General features: G+C 32.2%; 1 protein-coding gene across 3 annotated transcripts; it reads left to right on the forward strand.

Annotated features, from left to right (window-relative positions):
* Positions 1 to 1,002: 1,002 nt before the first annotated feature.
* LOC114179143 (calmodulin-lysine N-methyltransferase) lies at positions 1,003 to 9,935 on the forward strand. Of its 3 annotated transcripts, none has more exons than XR_003603434.1 (8): positions 1,003 to 1,142; positions 1,231 to 1,411; positions 1,990 to 2,069; positions 3,227 to 3,287; positions 3,540 to 3,655; positions 7,904 to 8,036; positions 8,573 to 9,505; positions 9,604 to 9,806. XR_003603434.1 is itself a non-coding variant. In XM_028065375.1 (7 exons), the coding sequence occupies exons 1-7, from the start codon at positions 1,052 to 1,054 to the stop codon at positions 8,853 to 8,855; spliced, it is 945 nt and encodes a 314-aa protein (XP_027921176.1). In that variant the 5' UTR covers positions 1,003 to 1,051; the 3' UTR covers positions 8,856 to 9,935. The 3 variants fall into 3 exon arrangements, 1 of the variants encoding a protein (XP_027921176.1); XR_003603435.1 differs by having other exon boundaries at positions 8,573 to 9,114; positions 9,411 to 9,806; XM_028065375.1 differs by having other exon boundaries at positions 8,573 to 9,935.
* The last annotated feature ends 2,011 nt before the right edge of the window (positions 9,936 to 11,946 follow it).

An 11,946-nucleotide genomic window follows, 5' to 3' on the forward strand; every position in this document is an offset into this window, starting at 1 on the left:
TTAAATATATTATGAAAATTCAAAATTGAGTCAATAATGAAATATCAATCGTTGGTAAAAATATTATTTTGAAAGGTGATTCAAACTTTTCGTATTTCAAATTAAAATAAATATATTTAAAAATAATATATTAAAATATTTAATAAAAATATTAATTTTAATAAAAATAATCATAATATTATATAAAAGTTAAATTTGATCTAAATTTAGAGCGCATGAAATTGAAAAGTTTTAAAAAATTTGTAACTAAAATCAAATCAAATTAACATACAAGAGAATCAAACTGAAATTCATAAAATAATTTGACACATGTCACAATAAATTGACACGTGGCACACTATAGATATAACACATGACATAACTATGTTTTAAAAAAAAAAAATTTAAAAAAAATTTAAAAAAATAAAAAACTTTAAAAAAATGAGAAGTGTGCACCTACTTAATGGTGTTACTCATTTACAAAAGATGTAGACCTAATTGAGACTAATAAAAATAGGAAGATTAAATTGAAATTTTGGTACAAAAACGAGAACTAACCGAGAGTATTTATGATGTAGTGAATCAATTCATGAATAATAAATTACTTACTGTGTATTTAGTTATGGGGCAAAATGATATAAAATTGGTTAGAATTGATTTTCTAACACATAATCAATATGTGTTTGGTTTCCAAAACCAATTAAAAAGTAAAAAAAGTAAAAAAATTCACATTAATAGTTACTTCTGTCCTAGAATCAATTATTTAACATTGAACCAAACACACACTCAACACGTTTACAAATTTTAAACTTTTCACAAAATTGGAATTTAAACACTACAAAAGCCGATTAAATTGCAAGACATATCAAAGAAATTATTTATTAAAATTTTAACATTGGAAATAAAAATATAAATAAATAACTTAAATCATATAAACTTAATAATTTTTTTATTTAATTTCATAAAGAATAACTATATTTTAATTATGCTTTTACAAATACTAGTTGGATCAAGGAAGGAGAAAGTAGATAAAAATGGCCCTCACCCCTTCTGAGAAAAACAAAAAGCTGCCATGGACAACACAGCGAACGTCAGAGCTTCTTCTTTGAGATGGAAAATTCTTCGCCGCGCGCTTCTCTCACGCTCCTCTCCGCCAGACTCAGGTAATCTCATTTTCGCAGGTATCCAATTTCAACCTTTTCGTTGCCAAAATGCTTCTTTTACTAATCGAAATTTTCGTTTTCTTTGCAGAAGAACAATCTCAAATTATTATTAAGCGCATTTCGAGAAGGACCAGCCATGGATTCAACTTGATACCCTCGCATGTAATCGACGACGAACGTGACTCGAACAAACGCGACGGTTCTTCTACCAGAGATGCTCGCGTTTGTTACACTTTACTCATCCCTGACGCTCCTCAACTCTTTCTGACGTTAGTTTGCTATTTTCCTTTTCCATTTTGGTTTTCAATCTCGTGTTCATGTTCCGATTGGGAAAATTTTCTGTTTTTTTACTTAAAAACTATAATGTTTAGCAAAAGAAACTGAAGTAAATGACAATTGTACGTTTCGTCAATTTTCGGCAGTTTCCGCTAATCAGAATGCTTGTTTTCCATGCATTGCTTCAGAACCAATAGGTTAGCCATTAGGAAAAAATAGTTTTTAGTAAGTTATGTGGAAACGGATCTACTTTGAACTGAACTGATTTTGGTTTTCCTATCACCGTACCTTACATGAGAAATGTTATCGAGACGTCTACTATAGGCTGAAATTGGTTGGAAATCAGGAAATATTGTGGGAACCACTCCTTATTTAGTGCGCTTAACTCATGATTTTGTCTTTAATAAAAGAAAAAAGTGTTTGAAGGAGTGTGTAGAAAGTGTTTGCTAACTTACATCTAGTATTAGAAGTAAATGACAATCTCATTTCATGTGGATTTACGGCTTCAACAACTTAGTCGCCTTTGATGATTGTCTTTGCATGATTATGTATTTGTATTTTGTTTATGCAGACAAAGAGTGGACAGCCGTGCTGACCTTGGTGATTTTGAAATATGCAACAGATACAACATTGACAATACTGGGCTTGTTTGTAAGTTTCTTTTATCATTCTCCTTACAACTCACAAGCTGTGCTTCTCAGATTTGAGAGATCGATGATATTTGTTTGTATAAAATATTTTCATTTATGTCAACTGAGATTTTGTGAATAACTCACAATCTTCTGTTGCCAGTGCTGAGAGCAATGTTTTGAATTCATGTTGTAGTTGCAATTTTGTTACAATTGTGACATTGTAGAAAATTGTGGACAAATGTGTCGGCATTTGCAGACGCAGAGACTGCAAAATAGTCGCAACCTGTTTTTTATAACATTGACTAGACGTGTAAGGTTTGATAACACATTTCAGAATAAAGTGAAACATGAGTCACAAGCTCATTGTCAAAGTTTTGTATATTCTATATTGAAGGGAAGTTTTTCTTTTATGACATGAATCAATTTAATTTGGTACTAAAATTTGGTTGAAGGCTTAGAGCATAATATTGTAATTTTAAATAGGTCCCTTTGTCTTGGTAGCTGAGTTGGGAAGATTGGGTGATCAGCTTGCATTTGGTTAGCACGTGATCTTTTTCACCAATGTTCTTTTTTTCTGGTTTGGGGGAAGGGTGGATATCCTATTAGTTACTCATCAAACAGAACTTTGGATATAGTCATGTAGATAAGTTGATTTTTCATTGCATTCATTGGAGGAATGCTAGGACTATGGGAAAGGAGTTAGTTATGACAGTTAAGATACCGATTAGTTTAGTTAAGCAGTTCATGAGTTAACTAAATAGGAGGATATAAGGGGAAATGAGTACTCATTGTCATTTATCAATTGTTCATTTTCTTTGTTAAAGCAAAATCCTTGGAGAGTTTCTCTTCTATTCATGTTCTTTTCATCCTCTTTTATAAAGAACTTCATTTTCTTTCTCATTTCAATTCTTGGTTCCTAACATGAAGCATTATAATTTTCCCAAATGTTTTGATGTAAAAATAATGCCTTTTTTTTAAGTACAGCCTTGGTAAAATACTTTCAGGTGTAAGACTGCATATGTTTATCCATCCTAAACCTTACTAGGTGGGAGCCATGTGCACTGTGTCACCATTTTTATTAGAAGATATTGACATGATTTTCAATATCTTCAAAATATTGATTCTGTATATTTTCTTTTCACATGCTTATTTATAAATTCGTGTTGTCTTTTGCAGGTAATTGGCCTTCGGAAGATGTTCTTGCTCACTATTGCTTGTCACATGCAGATATATTCAGGTTTGAAAACTGCATAATTTTCTTGAAGATTTCATTTTGTATTTCTTAGCATATTTTAACTGTTATTTCTGCTACTTTTTGCTGGAATAATTTTTTTTGTCATTTGGTATGCATTTAAATTCTTGAAAACTGCGTAATTTTTCCTGAAGATTTCAATGTGTACTGCGTAACACATTTTAACTGTTATTTTTGTTACTTTTTGCTGGTATAATTTTTTTTTTTGTCATTTGGTATGCATTTAAATTCTTTTAGGTCTAAAAAGGTTATTGAGCTTGGTTCTGGCTATGGCTTGGCTGGATTTGTTATTGCAGCTGCTACAGGGGCATCCGAGGTTGTAATCACAGATGGAAATCCACAAGTAGTTGATTGTATCCTTTTGGTATAGTTTTGTAGGAGAATTAATTGTATTATTTCAGAGTTCAATATCTTTGCCAAAAATAGATGTGAAGAATGGGTTTCATAGTGCCTTTTGGCTACTAATTTAAACAAATTTCCTCTTTCCTTTTAAACTTTTCTTCATAAACTAAGGGTCAGATGTCTTCTATATGTAAATTGAATTTGATAATACCTTTGATGCAATCATTAGTTGACTCGTTTCTTCCCTAAACCTTGTTTTAATTCATTTTGTAAGGGTTTATTGACTGCATTGTGATGTCTTCCTTTATCATGGTAAGAGGTATTAATGCTGTACCAGAGAGTGGGAGTTGACTAATTAGGTGACTTTGGTTGCAATTTTTTGATATTTTGTTGTGCTCTTCCTACTCATGACAATGGAAGTAATTAGATATTGTAAAAGCAAAGCTAGTATGTCACAACCTGGACAGGTTGGAAAAGTGATAGAAAACTTGGTGAGAGTTTCCTCATTCCTGCTGTTAATTGCTATCTTAATTTTTTTCTTAGCCAAAAGTTTGTTTTATACTAAGAGTAGTGATTAGCTTCTCGTTTCCTTTTGATTAGGGATGAGGAACTCTTTTCTAGGATGGGTACAAACAGATGTTTTTCTTTGCTGTAGAAAACAACATTTTGGATTTTAGTAATAATGACTATGACTTTATAGTATAATAACTATTAAATGGCTCATTTGAATGCTGACCCATGGTTCTTTTTGCCCAAGAAGTTGTGAGAAGTGTTCCAATAGATGGAAGAATAGAAGTGGAAGTAAGTATAAGAAGAGGAAAGATGTGCCAGGGATGAAGGAAGTCAAGGAACTTATTTATTCAATGCAGCATCTGTTCATAGATGAAAGGCTGCAAGAGGTAGAGAAGACCTGGGAACACGATAGAACATTAGGGATGGGAAGTGCAAAACGCACAACCTTCTAAAGACAGAAGCAATGAAGTAAACAAAATAGAAATGGCTAGTGTTTTGCCAGTTCGATTACTTTGTTAGTTTTTAACTATTTAATTCTACAATTTGAAGTTTATGCATAGTAATAGTTGAAAATATGAAATATTATTAACTATTGATTAGTGTAGTGTTTTCACCTTTTTATAGAGGATAATTACATCAGATGAAAAAAGGAAACTTATCCTGAAAAGGAAAGAAGTATAACAGTAATAAATTACCTAAATATAAGCTGAACTAAAATGGTAACAGAGTAATCATACTGAAAATAGTATGATTACAAGCTGTATAGGGAAACACATTAACTGCACAATCAAACCTATTAGCATTACTATTTCAGAGGATCAAATATAGATTTTATCCTCTTTTGACATCCTGTCAATACTCCCCCTGAAGCTGGCTTGAAGCTATCCTCCATGCACAACTGTTTATATTCTTAGGGTATTTCTTGGGTAATACTTTGGTTAAGATATCTATTGATTGTTCTGCAGTGGGAACATAACTAATACAAATTTGTCCCTTTTCTATCATGTAGGACTGGGTTGTGCGTAATAACGGCACTCATGGAGAATTGGAAACCTTCAATTCTTGTTGAACTTTTTCCACCCACAACTCCTCAAAATCCACATCTCTAAACTCCGCTTTTGCATTGTTTCTTGCTACAACACTTTGCTTCAATTCTCTAGCTGTGGAATAGCACACAAATCTGCAATACTTATTACCCACAACCTAGTCCTACATGATAGGACCACACATGTCATCAACATGGAGTTTTCAGCATCCTAGATGGGATACTGAGATCATTATTGTTGAGCATGGGTCGCTCACTAGTGAGGTATCCAAGCTTTCATGATTGTACATTTCACAGATTGGGATTGATAGGTTCACGAAAACAGAGACAATAATAACACTCAGAGATGAATAAAAGTAGGCAAGGATTTTATTAGAAGCTGAATTTCTAAAGAAAACGAAAGAGGATACACTGAGGGAGACAATCCAATTGCCTTCCCAGCCCAACCCAAGTTCCTCACCAAAAAAATTCCCCCCTTCACGTATGGCTCCCCAACACGATAAGAAGGTCTGACACTCTCAGACCTTGCCTCCTATTCACTTTTTCACTCTCTGTGAGCAAGGCAGAACCGTTGCACTGAATCATTGGAAATATCTCGTGGTCCCCACGTTATGGGTTTCCACTTCCTTCTCTTGTAGACATTTTGTATATGCCTATTATGGCCCTCGATATTCTCATCTTTATCAGGGATCATTGGAGATAGTTCTACCAATTAAGCCGAAAGGAGGTGATTGGAAAAGAATGACTATTTCCAAAAGGGACCCTTTGCTTCATTTTGGAGGCTGTGGATTTTGATCATTGCTGATGGCTGAGGTCATGGCTGGAAATCAGAGGTGCAAAGGTCGTGCTTTGATACCAAAGTTGAAAATAGGAAATATTATTGACAATTAATATGTGTTGGGTTTCAACCTTTTTTATAAAGGAGAATTACATCAAGTAAAAGAAAGAAACTAAATCCTAGGAAAGAAAATATGCTTAATGAATTACCTAAAAGTAAGCTAAACAAAAATGGTATTAGAGTGACCATACAAAAAATAGTATAATCACTAGCTATATAGGGAAACAAATTATCTACCAATCAATCTTTATTAATAGAAATATTTCAGTGGATCAAATAGATTTAGTTCTCCTTTGTTCTCCGGTCCACACAATCAAACCCTAAATGAATTTTGATATGAATCAATGAACTGACTTATCGTATTATCTTGTACTGTTTAGGAAAAGTTCCTTGCCACATACCTAATCATACCACAAACCATGTAACACGGATAAAAATCTGAAATTCAGAACTGACGCACACACAATCTTATGTACTATTGTGGTCAACTCACAGCTCATGCACACTTAACGTATAATTCAGGTTTTTAAAATTATACTATGTTTGGGAAATTTAGAGTGCAAGAAATTGCCGAAATATATATAATGAAACTGATAACCATTTTAAGTGACTTCAAATTGGATGTTGTTGAATCAAGCGCTTTACCAATATTTCAAAAGCTATAGTTTACTTGACTTCTGTCATAAGATAATTGATGTCACTTATAATAATCTCTCCCTCAACAATTGTTCTATTGGGAATTGGACTTGTGGTCTTAGCTCTAATAATAATTGTTGGATTGAGCACTTACCACTTGGTCAAAAATTATAGTTGATAGTCAAAATGTGTGTAACTCTTTTTACTTAAGAGAGTAGCAATCCAAGTGCTTGTGACTTGGTCTACTTGACCTCTATCACAAGACAATTGATGTCACCTGCAACATATATTTGCAAGCTCTATTCCTTTGTAGTGAGTATTTGAATGCATTGTTATACTGTCTCATCATGCATCAACCAAAGATTGAAAACTACTTGTGGGATTGTGTCATTGCATTTAAGGATTTTTTTTCAATATCTTGTTCTATAGAGAGATGCATGAAGGAAGAAGCTTGATTACACTCTAGGATTATGCATTCAGGGGAATGGTTGATAACAGTCTACTGTTATACTTCTAGGAGAGCTAGGTCTGGTGCTATAGTTAACATGATCAAAATGATCAGTCCTTCAAGGAGATTGGCCCTCCAGGGGGGAGGTATTTAAAAAGTGGTTAAGCTGGTTATTCATGTATATGATATTTTGGCACATTGCACTTAAGGATCAATAAATAAATGCAGCAGTGAAACCATTTATTGGCCCTGTTTTGATAAAATTTTCAATAATTAGTTGTAGGAAAAGAAAGTAAGAAGATAAAACACTTGTAAGAAAGTCAGTTAAATGACGTATGTTTATTCAACAAGTTAAAATTAACTCATTTAAACTTTTATTGAGACTTTCTGTTAATTTCTCCTAAAGGTCATTTTAAATCATGTATATGTTAATTTTAATTTGTGAGAGAAACTTAATTCATTTACTATCTTATTTTCTTCTCTCTTTTAAGACCCTATGAAGTTCCAACAACTATCAACGTATAGATTCTTTTCTCAAAGAACCAATGAAGTCTATCGCTTCTACTTCTTGTTATGTTTCAGCGTCCTTTACTTCTTTTCGGGTTGAACACTGATTGTTTAACGTTTCCCACTTTGTACTAAATGTGATGTTTTTTCATAGTAATCAGCACAATATCTAATGCTCTTTCTCTAATTAAATATGCATGCGGCAATATCCGTTTTAGAATGTAATTGATATATTTTCTAGTTGAATAGCATTGCTCTTCCATGACCATCAGATACTCAGCGTAATATTGAAGCCAACTCTGGAGCATTTGGGGATACAGTTGTGAAGTCTATGACTCTTCACTGGAATCAGGAGGATATTACTAATTTAGCGGACACGTTTGATATTATCATTGCGAGTGATTGGTAAGATATTTGATATTTGGACTGCTTCATACTTGATTTGAATGAATTTTCCATCCTTAGTTGAAAACATTATACCCGGTTCTTGTGATATAGCTGTAAGCCCGTAACTGCTTATTGGAAACTGTCATTTCATGTCAATAGCATTTTTCTTAACCTATATAATTTGGATAAAGATCAGAGTCGGACAAAGGATTCAGCGTGAGGTAGTAGTCATAAGACACAATCTCTTATTTATTTGGTTGAAGCTTTTATTTATATATATAATAATCCAATTTTTGCATTCATGTATGTCAGTTGGAAAATGCTGTTACTTTTCTTTGTTTTCTTTTGCTAGCTTTTTATCATTTTCAATTTTTAAAGTTGAATATATGTTTAGATATCTATATTTATTCTTCAAGTGGGGGCAAAAGACAGTTATGTCTTGTACGAAATGCATCAGCAGATTCACATGCATGCAGCTTGACTCGCCTTTTCTTTTGGTCTGTATATGCTAGTGTTATCTTTATATTACGACATTGATTGTGTCACTTTGACAGCACTTTCTTTAAGGATTTCCACAGAGACCTTGCTCGTATTGTCAAACATTTATTATCAAAAGCAGGATCTTCTGAGGCCATATTTTTAAGTCCAAAAAGAGGCAACTCGTTGGACCTGTTCTTGGAGGTGGCCAAGGAAAATGGCTTACGTTTCAGTGTAACGGAGAACTATGACCAAGAAGTCTGGAAACGTCATGAGGGATTCTTGAGTGAAGACAGGGACTCTTGGCCCAGTTATGAGAAAGGTCACAGCTATCCACTCTTAATCAGAATTACCCTTTGAGCTTTCTTTCTTTTACGTATTCTCCTGGGGCCTCTTTCTGTTGTTGGTTGACTCTTAGACAATGTTCAAACCAATTCTGAGACAGGAATTGTCCTGATTCAGACACTAACCGGATTGCATGCTTTCATTGCGTAATACACTATTTTGTTGGTTGGGTCACATCTTCCGTAGTCAGCACTATTCTCATCCACGAAGGCTCAGATGAATTTGTATAGTGTGATTCAGCTCTAAAGTGCAGATTAGATTTTCGGTCCTTAAAGTATCCAAGATAGTTAATCCTTTTATTTTTGGGCTAATCCGCCAAGTCATTGCAACTAAAAGATAAAAAAAAAGTAATTGAAAGTTCTGCGCCTGATAGATAATAGCGTGTCGGTAATAGTAGTGATTAAAATGTTTGCTCGACTGTGTCCCATTATTGATTAAAAAATGAGAGGTTAGATGAATCATGTGTGGGTTTGTTATGGTTTTATTATCTGTAATGGTATCTAGGATTTGCTATTGGTTTCTGCATGTGACTTTTGACAGAAAAAAAAAGCTTCCTTATCTTGGTTGAAGCATCACAGATGCAAGTGTAAAGCTTTAAGATGAGCAGTCCATTTGAGTGAAGAAAGCAACTCCACCAGTTGAATGAAGCTGCACTGTGTCAAAAGGTAGCAATTGGTTCAATTAAACTACAATTTAATCTAACAAGTGGATTCGAGGTTACTTTTCTCTTCTAACAGTAATGGGATATGCTTTGTCTTTGTAGTGAGATTTGTGTATGTACACCACAGGGATTCTTAGCCATTACGGAAACAACAATTAGTATTAATTCCCATTTATTGCGTTCTCGATTGGACTTGACTGAATGTCCCTTCTCAATTTCCTACTGCTTCTTAAAAAGGAATGATCTTGTACAAAAAACAAAGGGTGGGACTAGAGACAACCTCAAGACAGTTTCAGAGTCGGTTAGAATGGTTTATGGTAGATAAGTCCTATATTTAATCAGGTTTTTTTTAGTTCCTGTAAAACAAGGATGTTTCAATTTTCATTTTTAAAAGATAAAATAAAAATAAATTATTGTCCCTTTTATTTCTAAAATGAGATATTCTTTACCTTTCATAAAGTTAAGTAATCATTCCAAAAAAATGCAGTTACAAGAATAAAAGTCGTTTTCTTTTAAAAATTTGTTAAAATCTATGAAATATGTTTCAAGTCTCTTAGAGGTTTGGATATATCTTTGTTCAACACATTCCTTGATATGCAAGACTAAGTGGGCACATGTTGATGACCCGGTAACATGTAGAACATTGATAATCAGACAACCTAAGAATAGGATTAGGTTGTTTAAGAAATTTTACATCCCACTTTTAAAGTTACACATTACATACAAACCTCCATAAACACTTAAACAGATATCCTCTATACATATTTGTAACCATACCAGTATTTTGTAAATTAATATTTTGGTTGAATTTTAACAATGTGGTAAAATTGAAATTACGTGAAAGTTTTAGGGCGAAATGATTGAATGAGTGTGATACTTGTACTCTTAAGAAATTTATCCTAAAAATGTATTTAAGTTATAAAATATCTTAATTGTATATATTATTAGATTACTAGATTTTGTTCCGATGACATTATAAAGACTTTGTTTAATAATATATATATATATATATATATATATATATATATATATATATATATATATATATATATGTATGTATGTATTCATTATTTTAAAAATGCTTTAAAATCTTAATCCAATAAAGCCCAACAATTTAGTTATTAGCATATATCAAGATTCTAGAACTTATGTTTTTTTCAAGAGTTATAACTTTAGGTTATGTTCTTTGAGAGGTTATGCATAATAAAGAGAGAGGGTTGTTCACACTATCTTTCGGTGTACAACTAAATATTTAAGAAAAAGTTGAAATTGGAAAGGAAACCAACAAAAAGAAATGGACTTTAATTGTCCTCTTATTTCTGGCCTAAAAGCCTACCTATAAAAGTGTGTTTATTTCTTAACTTTGTACTATATTGAGCATCATCTTTTACACAAACCCCACATTCATAAAAAAATCAATGGAACTTATACATGCAAACCCCAACTTCTTCATCACTGGAATGGTATTTTTTTTTTTTCAAAAAGAGAAGTTAACTACAAACTACATTCATGTCTGAAATTGCATATTTGTTTCCTTTCTAGATATATAACTACATTTATGTCTGAAATGTTCCCACATAGAACATAGAAAGCACTCCAAGCTAAAGCATTTCTCCATCATCTTTCATCTCATGCACATTTCACCAATAGAATGCCAAAGAATAAAAAGTTTTGGGATGTGTTGATTAGGCAAATTTGTTAAAGTAAGACACATAATGTACAAAAAAAAAAAAAGAGAGAGAGGGAATATTTACATGCAAATAAAATTGAAGATGATGATGATGATGATAGTGATCCAATTGCAATATATGTGGGATCAATAAGTGTTAAATTAATCTGACGTATATTTGACTTTATCTATAATCATAACTTTATCTCTCAAAATAGTGTGCATTTGAAAGTAGCTTACTAATGAAGAAGTAGGAACAAGAATTTTCTTTATCACCATGCTATTCAATTTTCAATTTTCATTTTTTATGGGATTCAGTTTGTCAATTCTTGTTGATATACCAAACTTCATGACATCAAAATTTGTCCTCATTCAATTATAGAATCATTTTTGGCATGTTATTGACCCTTGTTTGCTGAGCAAAGAAAGATATGTTTTCTCTTTTTCTTTTTATCGAATTTTCTTTTATCTTTCTTTTCATTTCTAATTACATGCTATTGTCACCTTTTATTTTCTTTTCTTCCTTCTACCTAAAAAAAGACATCTATACTCTTTTTTCCCCCTGTTTTGTTATTCAATCGACTTAAACTATTTACAACAATATGAATAGAATTTAGAATATATACCTAAAGTCATTGGTTCAATATCTAGATCTTATAAAACTAACATTAAAAAAATAATGATGACAAATTTTAAGATCTTAGATCTTAAATAAAATCTTAAGTGAATAAAAATAATTATTTTTTCCATTAAGAAATAGGTTTTGTTTTATAAAA

The sequence above is a fragment of the Vigna unguiculata genome, chromosome 3 (assembly GCF_004118075.2).
Source record: "Vigna unguiculata cultivar IT97K-499-35 chromosome 3, ASM411807v1, whole genome shotgun sequence".
NCBI lineage: Eukaryota > Viridiplantae > Streptophyta > Magnoliopsida > Fabales > Fabaceae > Vigna > Vigna unguiculata.

Bases quoted from the DNA above. Each gene is read 5' to 3' on its own strand.
- LOC114179143 (XM_028065375.1), top strand. From the start codon at position 1,052: ATGGACAACACAGCGAACGTCAGAGCTTCTTCTTTGAGATGGAAAATT. The intron at 2,070-3,226 runs GTAAGTTTCTTT...TGTCTTTTGCAG, and splicing joins TGACAATACTGGGCTTGTTT to GTAATTGGCCTTCGGAAGAT. The intron at 8,037-8,572 runs GTAAGATATTTG...TCACTTTGACAG, and splicing joins ATTATCATTGCGAGTGATTG to CACTTTCTTTAAGGATTTCC.